The following is a 15,876-nucleotide window of genomic DNA, read 5'->3' as shown; positions in this document are numbered from 1 at the left end:
TGGTGGGGGGGGGGGGGGGAGGTGTGGGTGCGTGTGAGTCTGTGGGGGAGTGGGTGTGTGTCTCTGTGTGTGGTTGTGTGTGTCTGTGTGTGTTGCTGTGTAGTGGACCAGAAACAAAAACAGGAATTGCTGGAAAAGCTCAGCAGGCCAACCACCAGGTGAAGAGAAATCAGAGTCTGGTGACCCTTCCTCAGAACTGATGTCGCTCAGAAAATGTTGGTTTATATGCGGAAGATAGGGCGGGGAGAGGGATTAAACGATCGGTGGGGATAGAGCCCAAAGCATCTGTTTTTGTTTGATATTAGCCCACGTTAGTGTGTTAGAGAGCATTGTGTGACCTGTGCTGTCTTGTTCCAGGAGCTGCAGAGGGACATTGAGCAGCACAGTGTGGGTGTGACGTCAGTCCTGAACCTGTGTGACAGCCTGCTGCTGGACACTGACACTGAGTCAGAATGTGACTCCATCCAACAGACCACACGCAGCCTGGATCGCAGGTGGCGCAACATCTGTGCCATGTCAGTGGAACGCCGAATGAAGTACGTTACAACCAACCATCAATGGGCAGAAACCGGCGGCTGGTGGGGGGGCAGTAAATGTCAGTGAGTAATACCCCCACCTGGCCCCGGTCCCGGTTCTGAACTCGCCCTCACCAGAGGAAATAGGATTCACAGGGAGAGGCTGTGTCAACTCTTTTAATCAGCTTCGACCCCTTTAATTATATTACCTTCTCATTAGATCCTCTACATTCCAGCCATGGGCCAGTGAGTACAGGAGAAGGAGAGCAGCACGGATGAGGGAGGGGTTTCGATTCCTGGATTCCGGGCACCGTTTCTGGAAGAAGTGGAAGCAGGATAGTCTCCACCTGAACCTGAATAGGGATCAATGTCCTGGTGGGAGCCTGCGTTAGGGAATTGGGAGGAGTTTAAACTAGTTTGGCTGGGGGAGGGGTCACAGAGCTTATTAGAATCATAGTCACAGAGATGTACAACATGGGATCAGACCCTCCGGTCCAACCCGTCCACGCCGACCAGATATCCGAAGTTAATCAAGACCTATTTGCCAGCATTGGCCCATATCCCTCTAAGCATCTCCATCCAGATGCCTTTTAAATATCGTAATTATACCCATATCCATCACTTCCTCTGGCAGCTCATTCCATACATGCACCACCTTTTAAATCTTTCCCCTCCCACCCTAAAACTATGTCCTCTAGTTTGGACTCCCCTATCTTTGGGATATGGACCTTGTCTATTTACTCTATCCATGCCCCTCATGATTTTATTAACCTCAAAAAGATCACCCCTCAGCCTCCGATGGTCCAGGGAAAACAGCCCCAGCCTGTTCAGCCTCTCCCTATAGCTTAAACCCTCCAACTCTGGCAACATGCTTGTAAATCTTTTATGAAACCTCTCAAGTTTCACAACATCTTTTCGCGAGGAGGGAGACCAGAATTGCAAGCTGTATTCCAAATGTGATCTAACCAATGTCCTGTAATGCCACAACATGACCTCCCAACTCCAATACTCAATTTTCTCCCCAATAAAGGCAAGCATACCAAACCCTTCCTTCACCACCCTGTCTCCCTGTGACTCCACTTTCAAGGAACTATGCACTTGCATCCCTAGGCATCTTTGCTCAGCAAAACTCCCAGAGCCCCCCCATTAATTGTACGTGTCCTTCTCTGGTGTGCCTTACCAAAATGCAATACCTCAAATCTATCTAAATTAAACTCCATCTGCCACTTCTCAGCCCATTGGCCCATCTGATCAAGATTGTACGTGTCCTTCTCTGGTGTGCCTTACCAAAATGCAATACCTCAAATCTATCTAAATTAAACTGCATCCGCCACTCTGCGGCCCATTGGTCCATCTAATCAAGATTTTGTTGTACGCTGAGATAATGGTTCTTTGCTGTCCACTACACCTCCAATTTTGGTGTCATCTGCAAACTTACTAACTGTACCTCTTCTGCTCGCATCCAAATCATTTATGTAAATGACGAAAAGTAGAGGACCCAGCACCGATCCTTGTGGCACTCCACTGGTCACAGGCCTCCAGCCTGAAAAACAACCCTCCACCACCACCCTCTGTCTTCTGTCTTCAAACCAATTTTGTATCCAACTGGCTAACATCCACTAGATTCCATGTGATCTAACCTTGCTAACCAGCCAGCCTTGTCGAAGGCCTTGCTGACATCCATTTGGACAACATCTACCATTCTGGCTTCATCAATCGTCTTCGTCACTTCAAAATACACACAATTTTCCACACACAAAGCCCATGTTGACTATCAGTCCTTGCCTTTCCAAATACATGTACATCCTGTCCCTCAGAATCCCCTCCAACAAATTACTCATCACTGATATCAGGCCCACTGGTCTATAATTTTAAATCTGAGATTGATAAAATTTTGTTAAGTTAAGGTATTAAGGGATATGGGTCAAAGGCAGGTTTAAGGAGTTAGGCCACAGATCAGCCATGACGTCACTGAATGGTGGAACAGGCTCGACGGGCTGAAAGGCCTGCTCCTATTCCTATGTTCCCACAACAATAGGGACATAGCTACTTTAGTTAAGGAACCAAGACAGGAGGTGTTCAGCCATATTGGGTTTCAGGGGAGTCAGGTGAGAGTGGATGGCCTCCATTTTAATGCTAGGAATGTTAGAGGTAAGCCAAGTGAGTGAAGGCTATGGAATGTCACGTGGAATTGTGATGTTGTTGCCACCCCAGTGATGTGGTTGAGGAAGGGGTAAGACTGGCAATTGAATGTTCTGGGTATAGGATCAATTGAAATGTGGAGCTTGTTAAGGACCAGCTACTGCGTGTCCTTGATAAGTATGTACCTGTCAGGCAGGGAGGAAGTGGTCGAGCGAGGGAGCCGTGGTTTACTGAGGAGGTTGAATCTCTTGTCAGGAGCAAGATGAAGGCTTATATAAAGGTGAGGCGTGAAGGCTCAGTTGGGGCGCTTGAGAGTTACAAGTTAGTCAGGAAAGACCCAGCCCTCACTTTCTCCTCGAAGAGAAAGATGAGGGCCAGCCAAGGAGAGTAGTGGGAAGTTGTGTGTGGAGTCCGAGGAGATAGGAGAGGCGGTAAATGAATATTTTTTTTGTCAGTATTCACACTGGAAAAAGATAATGTTGTTGAAGAGAATACTGAGGTACAGGCTACTAGAGCAGATGGGATTGAGGTTCACAAGAAGGAGGTATTAGCAATTCTGGAAAGTGTGAAACTAGATAAGTCCCCTGGGCCGGATGGGATTCATCCTCTAATTTTCTGGGAAGCCAGGAAGGAGATTGGTTTTGATCTTCATGTCGTCATAGCCTCCAGGAATAGTGCCTGAGGACTGGAGGATACAAATGTGGTTCCCTTGTTCAAGAAGGGGAGTAGAGACAACCCAGGTAATTATAGACCAGTGAGCATTACTTCAGTTGTGGGTAAAGTATTGGTAAGGATTATAAGAGATAGGAGTTATAATCATCTAGAGAGGAATAAGTTGATTAGGGATAATAAACATGGTTTTGTGAAGGGTAGGTCATGCCTCACAAACCCAATTGAGTTCTTTGAGAAGGTGACCAAACAGGTGGATGAGGATAAAGTGGTTGATGTGGTGCATTTGGATTTGTAAGGCATTTGATAAGGTTCCCCATGGTAGGCTATTGCACAAAATACGGAGGCATGGGATTGAGGGTGATTTAGCAGGTTGGATCAGAAATTGGCTAGCTGATAAAAAGACAGATGCTGGAGATCAGAGTCGAGAGTGTGGTGCTGGAAAAGCACAGCGGGTCAGGTAGCATCCGAGGAGCAGGAGAGTGGACGTTTCGGGCATAAGCCCAAATTCCTGATGAAGAGATTATGCCTGAAATGTGGATTCTCCTGCTCCTCGACCTGTGCTTTTCCAGCACCACATTCTCAACTAAGATTTTTGGTAGTGTGGATGAGCAGAGAGATCTCTGTGTCCAAGTGCACAGATCCTTGAAAGTTGCCACACAGGTTGATAGGGTTGTTAAGAAGGCGTCTGGTGTGTTAACCTTTATTGGTAGATGGATTGAGTATTGGAGAGGGTGTAAATGAGGAGGTGGTGCATTATTCATGAAGTAGTTAGTTGATACAGTAAGGAGGGATCACAGGTTGATAGGGTTGTTAAGAAGGCATCTGGTGTGTTAACCTTTATTGGAGAGGGTGTAAATGAGGAGGTGGTGCATTATTCATGAAGTAGTTAGTTAATACAGTAAGGAGGGATGATACCTTTTGAACAGTCATCAAATGAAGCTTTGTGGGTAGAGCTTAGGAATAAAAAAGGGGCAGTGACACTGTTAGGGCTCCAAACAACCAGGGAGAAATTGCGGAGCAGGTATACAGGCAATTCACTGAGATATGTGTAAACAGAATAGGGTAACTACTTTAAGGGATTTCAACTTTCCCAACATTAATTGGGATAATCACAGTATAGTGGGTTTATAGTGGCAGATTTTAGATTAGTAAAGATAAAGATTTTAGATAAATGTGGGAACAGGCCCTTTGGCCCAACAAGTCCACATCGATCCTCCAAACAGAAACTCACCCAGACCCATTCCCCTACCCATTATTTACCCCGATTGGATGTAGGTTTGCTCGCTGAGCCGGAAGGTTCATTTCCAGACGTTTCATTACCTTACTAAGTAATATCTTCAGTGGGCTTCAGGTGAAGCAATGCTGAAAATTCCTGCTTTCTATTTATATGTTTGGGTTTCTTTGGGTTGGTGATGTTATTTCCTGTGGTGATGTCACTTCCTGTTCTTTTTCTCAGGGGGTGGTAGATGGGGTCTAACTCGATGTGTTTGTTGATAGAGTTCCGGTTGGAATTCCATGCTTCTAGGAATCCTCGTGCGTGTCTCTGTTTGGCTTGTCCTAGGATGGATGTGTTGTCCCAGTCGAAGTGGTGTCCTTCCTCATCCATATGTGAGGATACTAGTGAGACAGGGTCATGTCTTTTTGTGGCTAGTTGGTGTTCATGTATCCTGATGGCTAGTTTTCTGCCTGTTTGTCCAATGTCGTGTTTGTTACAGTCCTTGCACGGTATTTTGTAAATAACGTTAGTCTGGAAATGAACCTTCCAGCTCAGCGAGAAACCTCAACCTGAGCGACCAATCTTCTCAAAACCCGCTTACCCCTGACTAATGCACCTAACACCATGAGCAATTTAGCAAGACCAATTCACCCGACCTGCACATCTTTGGACTGAGAGAGGAAACCCACGCAGACATGGGGAGAATGTGCAAACTCCGCACAGGCAGTCGCCCGAGGCTGGCATCGAACCTGGGACCCTGGCGCTGGGAGGCAGCGGTGCTAACCACTGTGCCGCCCTGGCAAGAAATAGAGCTTTTCATATCAACATGTAGATGGTTTGACATGGACAGTACAGTGCTGGACCTCATTCTGGGGGTGACCAGGGCAGGAATCGAGATGACAGTGGGGGAATACTTTCATGAAAGCAATCACAACATCGTAGTTTCAAGTTTATTATGGAAAAGGAGAAAGGTTTTGGATTGTAAGGTTATATTTTATCTAAGTAAGGCAGGGTCTGGCCAGAATAGACTGGGAACAGCTACTTGAGGGTAAATCTACAGCAGGACTGGGGGAGGCACTCACTAAGTCCTGGTGGGGGGAGGCGACTGTCCTCACTGTACGGTAACCGAGCCGGTGATGGTCCTCACTGTACGGTAACCGAGCCGGTGATTATCCTCACTGTGCGGTAACCGAGCCAGTGATGGCTCTCACTGTGCGGTAACTGAGCCGGTGGCGGTCCTCACTGTGTGGTAACCGAGCCGGTGACGGTCCTCACTGTGTGGTAACTGAGCCGGTGACGGTCCTCACTGTGCGGTAACTGAGCCGGTGACGGTCCTCACTGTGTGGTAACTGAGCCGGTGACGGTCCTCACTGTGTGGTAACCGAGCCGGTGATCCTCACTGTACGGTAACCGAGCCGGTGATGGTCCACACTGTACGGTAACCGAGCCGGTGATGGTCCACACTGTATGGTAACCGAGCCGGTGATGATCCTCACTGTACGGTAACCGAGCCGGTGATGGTCCACACTGTATGGTAACTGAGCTGGTGATGGTCCTCACTGTGTGGTAACTGAGCTGGTGATGGTCCTCACTGTACGGTAACCGAGTCGGTGATGGTCCTCACTGTACGGTAACTGAGCCGGTGATGGTCCTCACTGTGCGGTAACCGAGCCGGTGATGGTCCTCACTGTACGGTAACTGAGCCGGTGATGGTCCTCACTGTACAGTAACTGAGCCGGTGATGTTCCTCACTGTGCGGTAACTGAGCCGGAGACGGTCCTCACTTTGCGGTAACTGAGCCGATGATGGTTCTCACTGTGCGGTAACCGAGCCGTTAATGGTCCACACTGTACGGTAACCGTGCTGGTGATGGTCCTCACTGTGCCGTAAGTGAGCCGGTGAGGGTCCTCACTGTACGGTAACCGAACCGGTGACGGTCCTCACTGTACGCTAACCGAGCCGGTGATTGTCCTCACTGTGCGGTAACCGAGCCGGTGACGATCCTCACTGTGCGGTAACCGAGCCGGTGACGATCCTCACTGTGCGGTAACCGAGTCGGTGATGATCCTCACTGTACGGAACCAAGCCGGTGATGGTCTACACTGTACAGTAACTGAGTCGGTGATGATCCTCACTTTGCGGTAACCGAGCCGGTGACGGTCCTCAATGTGCGGTAACCGAGCCGGTGGGGGTCCTCACTCTGTGGTAATTGGCAATGCTTTTTCCATTACAGGATCGAGGAAACCTGGAGACTTTGGCAGAAGTTTCTGGAAGACTATTCTCGTTTTGATGACTGGCTGAAAGGTGCTGAGCGGACTGCGGCCCATCCCAACTCCTCACAGGTGCCATACTCCCTCGCCAAAGAGGAGCTGAAGAAGTTTGAGGTAAATCACCTGTGGAGCTCAGGACAGAGAACTCTGAATCATCACGAGCAGCCGCAGGAGTTTGGGAGAATCTCTGTCTTTATTGTCTATCGTGTTTTCAATCGGAAGCGATTCTGTCCCTTGCTCATGTTTATCCCATCTTTCTAACTATGATTTGGTCCCAGTGGTGAATATACTGCCCCCTGTGGGGTACACACTCCCAGGAATCAATAGGCCCAGGATGTGAGGCCTGCTGGGAACTGCCTGAGGGTCAGGGTTCACAGTTGGACCCCACTTGGAGCAGTAACCAATCACACCGAGTACCCAGAGCGTTACCCTGGGTAACGATGGGGATGGCATTGTCCATCAGGGCTAGTGGGTGCTCATGGTGAGTGCTCAGTAATTACTCAGTGTCCATCAGGAAGTAGAGACAGAGAGCCCTTGTAACAATCTGCTATGGGAGAAAGGAGTGTATCATCAGGAATAGCTTTTCCAACAAGACCATCCCAGCAAATAGGCTGAACGGCCTTCATGTGAACAGATCAGTTAGGAGCTGGAATCGACCATTTGAACACATTCTACCATTCCATAGTGCCTGGTAAGTGGTGGAAGAAGTAACAGGATTTAATGACTGGCTGGACATGAGGAAGCTCAGAGGAACAGAAGTATCTTGGGGAGTGTGTGCACAGATCCCTGAAGGTGGTTGGACATGTTAACAGGGTGGGTACAAAGGCATATGGCATACTTGCTTTTATCTGTCCATGGCATTGGTGAGAAGAGCAGGGAGGTGGTGCTGGAGCTGTACTGGGCTTCGGTGAGGCCACAGCTGAAGCACTGTGGGCAGTTCTGGTCCCCACACTATAGGAAGGATGGGATTACACTGGAGGAGGGGGCAGAGGGGATTCACCAGGAAAGTGCCTGGGATGGAGCAGTTCAGCGATGAAGGGAGGCTGGATAAACTCAGATTGTTTTCGTTAGAGTGGAGAAGGTGTTTGAGGGGGCAGCCTGATGGAGGTATGTAAGACTGAGAGGAGTACAGACAGGGTGGATAGAATCAGCTGTTCCCTTAAAGTCAAAGGGGAGTATCATTTTAAGGTGAAAGGCAGGAGGGTTGGACAGGATTTGAGGAAGCCCTTTCTCACCCAGAGGGTGGTAGGGGTCTGCAGTGCTCTGCCTGGGATGGGAGTTGAGGCAGGAAACTTCACAATCTTTAACAAGTATTTGGATGAACATTTGAAATGTCATGACATCCAAGGCTATCGGCTAAGTGCGGGAATGTGTAACAAAATCAGTGATACCACTGCTATTAATATCCTAGGAGTCACCATTGACCAGAAACTCAACTGCATTAGCCATATATTGTGGCTGCAAGAGCAAGTCAGAGGGTAGGAATCCTGCAGTCAGTACCTCCCCTCCAGACTCCCCAAAGCCTGTCCACCGTCTACAAGGCACAAGTCAGGAGTGTGATGGAATCCTCCCCACTTGCCCTGGATGGGGCAAGCTCCAACAACACTCAAGAAGCTTGACACCATCCAGGACAAAGCAGCCGCTTGATTGGCCCCACATCTACAAACACCCACTCCCTACCCCACCGACGCTCAGAGGCAGCAGTGTGTACCATCTACAAGATGTACTGCCCAGACTGGCACCATTACCCAGTGCCAATCTCCTGCCTTTCCCCCACATTCCTGCTCAACAGCACTATCCACATAATCATCTAGTGCCCCTTTGAACACCCCCATTGAACGTCCTTTCTCAAAGTAATCTGGGGATCAGCAATATTCCGTTAGGCGAGGAGACTAGGACCCGTGGACACAGCCTTAGAATTAGAGGGGGTAAATTCAGAACAGAAATGCGGAGACATTTCTTCAGCCAGAGAGTGGTGGGCCTGTGGAATTCATTGCCACAGAGTGCAGTGGAGGCTGGGACGCTAAATGTCTTCAAGGCAGAAATTGATAAATTCTTGATGTCACAAGGAATTAAGGGCTACGGGGAGAATGCGGGTAAGTGGAGTTGAAATGCTCATCAGCCATGATTGAATGGCGGAGTGGACTTGATGGGCCGAATGGCCTTACTTCAGCTCCTATGTCTTAATAAATGCCAGTGATCCCCACATCCTGCTAGTGAATTGGAAAGGTATGATGATAGCTGGTCTGATTACTCCACATTCCCAGCCTTGTTCATCTACCTTTGTCCAGGCATAATCATTCACCTCAATCTGTGTGTGAAAGAGAGAGAGAGGTGCTGACAGGTTCTTGTGAGCTGGTCCTCTGCTGTTGGAGGTGTTGCTGGGCAGATTTACTCATGGTACCAGCTCTGAACGTTGTCACAGGGAGACTGGAGAATCTGGGATTGCTGTCCTTATAGCAATGAGGGTTTTGGAGGAGAGTTAATGGAGACATTCACCATAGTACAAGGCTTGATGGGATAGCTAAGGAGAAGCCATTTACAGTGACACAAAACTCAAAAGCACAGACTGAAGATCACTGGTAAAAGGTGAAGCTGAAATTAATATTGCTGTGATGAATGATTGTGATCTGTAATACACCACCTGAAAGGATAGAGAAAGCAGACTCACTCACGAATATGGAAAGGTTATTGGATATATCATTAAAGTGAAGAATTAGCAGGGTCTTGGAGATGAGAGTGGGATGGATCAGTTGTTTTAAAGTGCCAGTACAGGCACAGTGGGCCAAATGGCCTGCTTCAGTTCTGTCTGTGTGATTCCATGATTTGTTCTGATGCGACAGACCTTCCAGAGACAGATTCACGAGAGTCTGACCCAGTTGGAGCTGATTAACAAGCAGTACAGGCGGTTAGCAAGAGAGAACCGCACAGACTCCTCCAGCCACCTCAAACAGATGGTTCACGAGGGGAACCAACGCTGGGACAGCCTCCAGAAACGCATCGCTGCCATCTTACGCAGGCTCAAGGTAATAGCAGCAAGGGCCCAGGCAGGGGGCAGGGAGGGGGGAGGGGGGAAAGCTGGGAGAGGGTGGGACGGAGGCGGGGAGTCCCTTGGCACCATTCACATTGGAGTCAAACCTTCCGTGGAAACATACAAATGCAGGAGCATTAGAAGGCAATTCAGCCCTTTGAGCCAGCTCCACTGTTCAATGATATCATGTCCAATCACCCAACTCTGTCCCCTGTTCCCACTTCTCCCTATACCCTCTCATCCCATAGAAATATATCTAATTTCTCTTGAAAACATCCAATGTTTCAGCCTCAACCAATTCCATGAGCCCACCATTCTCTGGGTGAAGACGTTTCTCCTCATCTCAGTCCGAAAAAGCCCGCCCATTCAGAACCTCCTTCCTGCATTTACTTTGTCAGAGGCACAGAGCCATACAACACAGAAACAGACCCTTCGGCCCAGCTCGTCTATGCCAACCAAGTTTCCCAAACTAACGAGTCCTGTTTGCCTGCGTTCTGTCCCTTTCCCTCTAAATCTTTCCTTTTCATGTCCCTGTCCGAACAGGGAATCAACCGTGAAATAAAAGGCCAGGTTGTCTATTCCAGATGTTCGTTGTGGGATAAATGTTGAGCAACTCCTCAGGAAGAACCACTCAGCTCTGGTTTGAAATCTGCTGGGTGAAGGAAAGCACAACTCCTGGTTGAGAGCTCATCTGAAAACCGATACCCAAGATCCGTGAGAGTTCAGCTCACCCTCAGTATGGCACTGTCTCTTTAGTCTACTCACTGCTGCTCAGTGTAGGCTGACACCTAGATTCCTCCCATTGACAGAGGAGGTTGTTGAGATCAGATAAGGGTGCAGAGACCCTGTCCCCTCGATTGTTCCCTTCCTTTACTCATTCCTGGGATGTGGGTGTTGCAGGCAAGACCAACAGTTCTGTCTGCAGTAACTTCCTGCTGGAATTTTATAGGTCCCTATAAGATCCCACCTCAAATCTTCTAAAGTCAGCCCAGGAAGAGGCCATTCAGCCTTTTGAACCTGTCCTACCATTAGGGTGATGAGTTTCCTGCATGTTAGACTCCAAAGGGATGGATAATCAGGTCATAAAACAAATTCCTTCCATGAAATATAAGAGTAACATGGGTGTGAGGTTCATAGGTTCATTTTCTGCAGCATTTTCCTGTTTTTGTTCACCTCCAAACCCCTCGACCCACCAGTTCATGATCCTGGACCCTGACTGGAAAGGCTGTCAGCTGAGCCGGAGCGAACACGTACGAACTTGCTGCATTTAAAACCACAGTCAAATGAAAACCTGATTTTTTTTGGTGCAGTGGGATGCCGACATTTCTCTGCTGTTTGAAGTGAGGTGGTTGGGTGATTCCATGAAAGGACCAATATTCTCCCTTTCACATCTTCATTTACATGCTGTTCCCATCTCTGTGTTAAGGGATACGGGGAGAGTGTGGGTAGGTGACGTTGAAATGCACATCAGCCATGATTGAATGGCAGAGTGGATTCGATGGGCAGAATGGCCTTACTGCCACTCCTATGTCTTATGGTCTTATGTGTGTTCTTTCTGCACTATTAACTACCTCTTGCTCCTCCTCTACCTCTGTCGGGTAAAGTAAAGAACCTACTTTCCGACACCTTTCCGTTCTGAAGAAGAATCATACCAAAGTTGAAACGTTTAGTCTGTTTCCCTCTCCACAGATGCTGCCAGACCTGTTGAGTTTCTCCAGCATTCTCTGTATTTGTTTCCGATTTCTGCAGGATTTTGCTGTTACTGAAGTCGTTCAGTAATTTGATTTTAAATTGTTGCACTCAGAGCCCTATTCTCATTGTCTGATTCTTCACTTGGGATTTCAACACAGAATCCACCATCACAATTGGAACAGTCCCCTTCCCACAGTTTATTTCTGTTGACGGAAGGTGATTAGGGGGATTTAATTGTTCTGTTGGGGGAGTATCCCAACACTTCCCTCCCATTTTTAGGTTCTGGTATTTGATGATGAGATTGGCCAAATGGGGACACAGATGGGTGCAGCTTCTTGACAGCACCATAATAAGCCATTCGGCCCATCTAGTCTGCTGTGCCATTCAATGAGATCATGGCTGATAATCCTCAACTCCAGTCTCCTGCCGTTTCCCCCTAACCCTTGATTCCCTTCCTGATTGAAAATCCACCTCGCTCAGCCTTGAATATCCTGAATGCCCCAGCCTCAACAGCTCTCTGTGGGAAAGAATTCCACAGATTCACTCCCCTCAGAGAGTAGAAATTCCTCCTCCTCTCCATCTGAGATGATACCCTCTGGTCCTAGACTCTTCCACATCTTTCCTTTCAAGTCCCCTAAAAATTCACTATGTTCCAATAAGGTCACCTCATTCTGTGAAACTCCAGACATGTCCAGAAGACATCCCAAGAGGAAATGGTAGCCTCCTGAGGAGTAGTACAGTGCACACTGGGAATCACTCCGATGCCACACGTCACAATGGGTTAATATTGCCCAGCTCACAAGGGCCAGGCTGGGTAGTGTAAGGGCACTAGTATGGGCCATGGCCTGCAGGACCCAATGATGGCACAGTGCTGCTGCAGGCCTGCAGTCCTGCTGAAGATCTGCCGACAGCCAAGGTCAGTGCTATGAAGATGACCCTTGATCTCTGACCTCAGCCAGCCTTGCAGCTGCTGGCCCTCTGACTGGGGCAGCATGGTCGCTCAGTGGTTGGCACTGCTGCCTCACAGTCCAAAGGTATGCAGTTTAAGGTGGATTGGCCATGGGAAATTGCCCATAGTGTTCAGGGATATGCAGGCTCGGTGAATTAGCCATGGGAAATGCAGGGTTATAGAGTAGGGGGGGTGGGTCTGGGTGGGATGCTCTTTGGAGGATCAGTATGGATCTGATCGGCTGAATGACCTCTTTCTGCACTGTGTAGTGGTTCTCTCTGTGTTGCCTGCTGCCCCCCCTGCAGTTAGTTTTCCTAGACCTGCAGCAGCACTGTGCCACCCTGGGGCTTGCAGACCATGGGAATACGCCTATATCCTGCTTTCATCCTTTTTGGGAGGGGTGTGATGGTGGTGGGTGAGGGGAGGGAGTGTAGGAGGAGGTGGTGGGACTTCAGTCCCCATCAAAAATGTTCAAGCCAATGTCCAGGGACCTGAGAATCCTGAAATAATTGTTCTCTTCTCACCTCCTCCCCCCCCCCCCCCCGCTCCCCTGTGTTTTGACAGCACTTCATCAGTCAGAGGGAAGAGTTTGAAAGTTGTCGGGAATGTATCCTGGTGTGGCTGACTGAGATGGACCTACAGCTGACCAATGTGGAACATTTCTCGGAGAGTGATATCGATGACAAAGTACGGCAATTGAACGTGAGTACAGCTCGGTTCGGGGAAGTGTTCCCACTCTGTGCAGCCCACTGTCCTCCAGTCCACACGCTGCAGTCTCCCTTCCTGCAGGAGGAGATTTCTAGCGAGGGTGTTGGCTGGAGTTCACTCCCTTACCTGCTTCAGAATGTTCTGATCTCCCTCCAGAGGCTTGAACCCACCATCCAGACTGACATTCCCACTGCAGTGCTGTGGGACTACCACACTGTCAGAGGTCTCGTCTTTCAGTTGATTTGCTAAATCCCAATGCCCCATCTTCCCTGTTGGGTGGGTGTGAAGGCTGCAGTGGTAGGGGAGTTTCCCACAATGTCCTGGCCCAATCAATAAATCTCCCTTCAAAATGGATCATTGATCTTGTGGGCGGTCTCTGTGTGTGAGCTTGCTGTGTGCCTTTGATGATAATGCCACGGGATTTTAATGTGATTTAATGTTTGAGAGTGAAATGGAGTGCAAAATAAACACAATTTTCAAATCTTAATGAACACACAAAGGAAGTTACACTGGCCTTGGTTAAAATAGATTTCAAGTACAGTTCTGCCTATCAAATGAGGAAAAGTCTCTAAAGGCTTTGGAGAAGGTGCAGACATGATTTTGCAGGATGGTCTCCGAATGTATGTGTTTCTGTTTCGGGAAAGGACCGACAGGCTGGTTTCCTTAACTCTTGAAGAAGGCTAAAGGGTGGCTCAATAGAGGTCTTTAAAAATTCTGAAAGCTTTCGATAGTGAATAAGGAGGAATGTGGTGAAGAGCAGGACCAGAGACTGTTGAAATATATCACCAGCAAGAAATTCTGTAATCAGGAATTCAGGAGAACCTTCCTACCCCAGAGGGTGGTCAGACTCTCAGAGAGGGGATGACACAAATCAAATACATGCTGTCCCTGATTTAGTAATGTCTGTCTTATAAACGCTCCTTCTTACGAATGAAACCCCCCCCCCGCCCCCAAACAGAGGTGCATTAATATTAATGTTATACATCTGACGTGTACATTTGCTCATACTTAGGAATATTTTATATTGTACTGTATTATATTCCGACTTGCCTATCTTATGTACATACTCAATCAGGGAACCCATTCAGAACCCAGGGACTGCCAGTAACTTTCAGAGCAAATGAGGCCAGTATTTAAGGGCAAAGGGAGTATAAGGGAATAAGCTCGGGTAGAACATAAAGACAGAGGAGAAAGTGAGGTCTGCAGATGCTGGAGATCAGAGCTGAAAATGTGTTGCTGGAAAAGCGCAGCAGGTCAGGCAGCATCCAAGGAACAGGAGAATCGACGTTTCGGGCATAAGCCCGATTCCTGAAGAAGGTCTTATGCCCGAAACGTCGATTCTCCTGCTCCTTGGATGCTGCCTGACCTGCTGCGCTTTTCCAGCAACACATCTTTCAGCCTAGAACATAAAGACAGCCGTGTCCGGGTTGGGCTGAATGGCCTGTTTGAATGCCGTATTTCTGTGGGTATAAGATGAGCTGTTTATCGTTTCTCACCCAAAACCGTTGACCTTTTTAGTTCATTTGACCCTGTTTCATCCATCACTGGACTTCCAGAGGAGGCCATTCTGCCCCTCGAGCCTGTTCTGCCCTTCACTGAGATCTGGTTGATCTGTGACCTCACACCATGAAATATTTCCTAAATTCACTCCTGAAAAGTTATTGCTAATCTTTTAGACGCTTGTCCTAGCTTTTTGACCAGGAGTAGCTATTCTCTCTTTGATCTATCTCAATCTCTTTAAGATCTTTAAAACTTGGACCAGTTGCCTCTTAACCTTTGGAATTGCTCGATAATCTAATCCCTTGGGAGTCCAGGTGTTGTTTTGGTAAAACTACACTGTGCTGTATCGAAGGCCATTCTCACCTTCTGAAGGTGCAATGCCTGGAGCTGTTCCCAGTGACTCTGGGTGTAGTCTAATTAGGGTGCTATCCAGATGCAGCATCCTCCTTATATTCCAGTCCTCCTGATGTGAAGGTCAGTCTTTCACTCAGCTGTTTGATTGTTATTTCTGGTACTTGGCTGATCTGTGTATCTGACCCCCCCCCCTCCAACAAAGTTTGCAATGTTTCCAGTTACCCACGATTCAGAAAGAAAGCAGTTTCTTTTTGTTTAAAGTCCAAAGTTTTGCCAATTCACTTAATCTTGCTATATCTCTTTGTAATGTAACGCTATGCAACTACAGTGCGCCCATCTGTGTGAGTGGACGACTCAGTCCCATCCTCTCCATCTACTGTCACACAGCCAGTGTCCCAACAAGTTCAAGAATTTGACTTTGATTCCCCAAGAGCCAGTGTTGATGAGCAGTCTCTTTGGAGGAACTTAACGTGGTGCCACTGTTTAAGAAAGGTGGTAAGGACAAGCCAGGGAACTATAGACCAGTGAGCCTGACCTCAGTGGTGGGCAGGTTGTTGGAGGGAATCCTGAGGGACAGGATGTACATGTGTTTGGAAAGGCAAGGACTGATGAGGGATAGTCAACATGGCTTTGTGCGTGGGAAATCATGTCTCACAAACTTGACTGAGTTTTTTGAGGAAGTAACAAAGAGGATTGATGAGGGCAGAGCAGTAGATGTGATCTATATGGACTTCAGTAAGGCGTTCGACAAGGTTCCCCATGGGAGACTGATTAGCAAGGTTAGATCTCATGGAATACAGGGAGAACTAGCCATTTGGATACAGAAC

General features: G+C 48.1%; 1 protein-coding gene across 1 annotated transcript in view; it reads left to right on the top strand.

Annotated features, from left to right (window-relative positions):
- Positions 1-15,876, top strand: part of LOC122553912 (nesprin-2-like) — a 73,008-nt gene that overhangs the window by 38,876 nt on the left and 18,256 nt on the right. The window contains exons 10-13 of the mRNA XM_043698419.1: positions 358-536; positions 6,779-6,929; positions 9,659-9,841; positions 13,052-13,189. Coding sequence (XP_043554354.1) covers positions 358-536; positions 6,779-6,929; positions 9,659-9,841; positions 13,052-13,189 — 651 coding nt within the window. The remainder of the gene's footprint in view (positions 1-357; positions 537-6,778; positions 6,930-9,658; positions 9,842-13,051; positions 13,190-15,876) is intronic.

This window comes from Chiloscyllium plagiosum, chromosome 10 (assembly GCF_004010195.1).
Source record: "Chiloscyllium plagiosum isolate BGI_BamShark_2017 chromosome 10, ASM401019v2, whole genome shotgun sequence".
Classification (NCBI taxonomy): Eukaryota; Metazoa; Chordata; class Chondrichthyes; order Orectolobiformes; family Hemiscylliidae; genus Chiloscyllium; species Chiloscyllium plagiosum.
The sequence above is the reverse complement of the archived record's forward strand: the minus strand, read 5'-3'. Positions and strand labels throughout refer to the sequence as shown.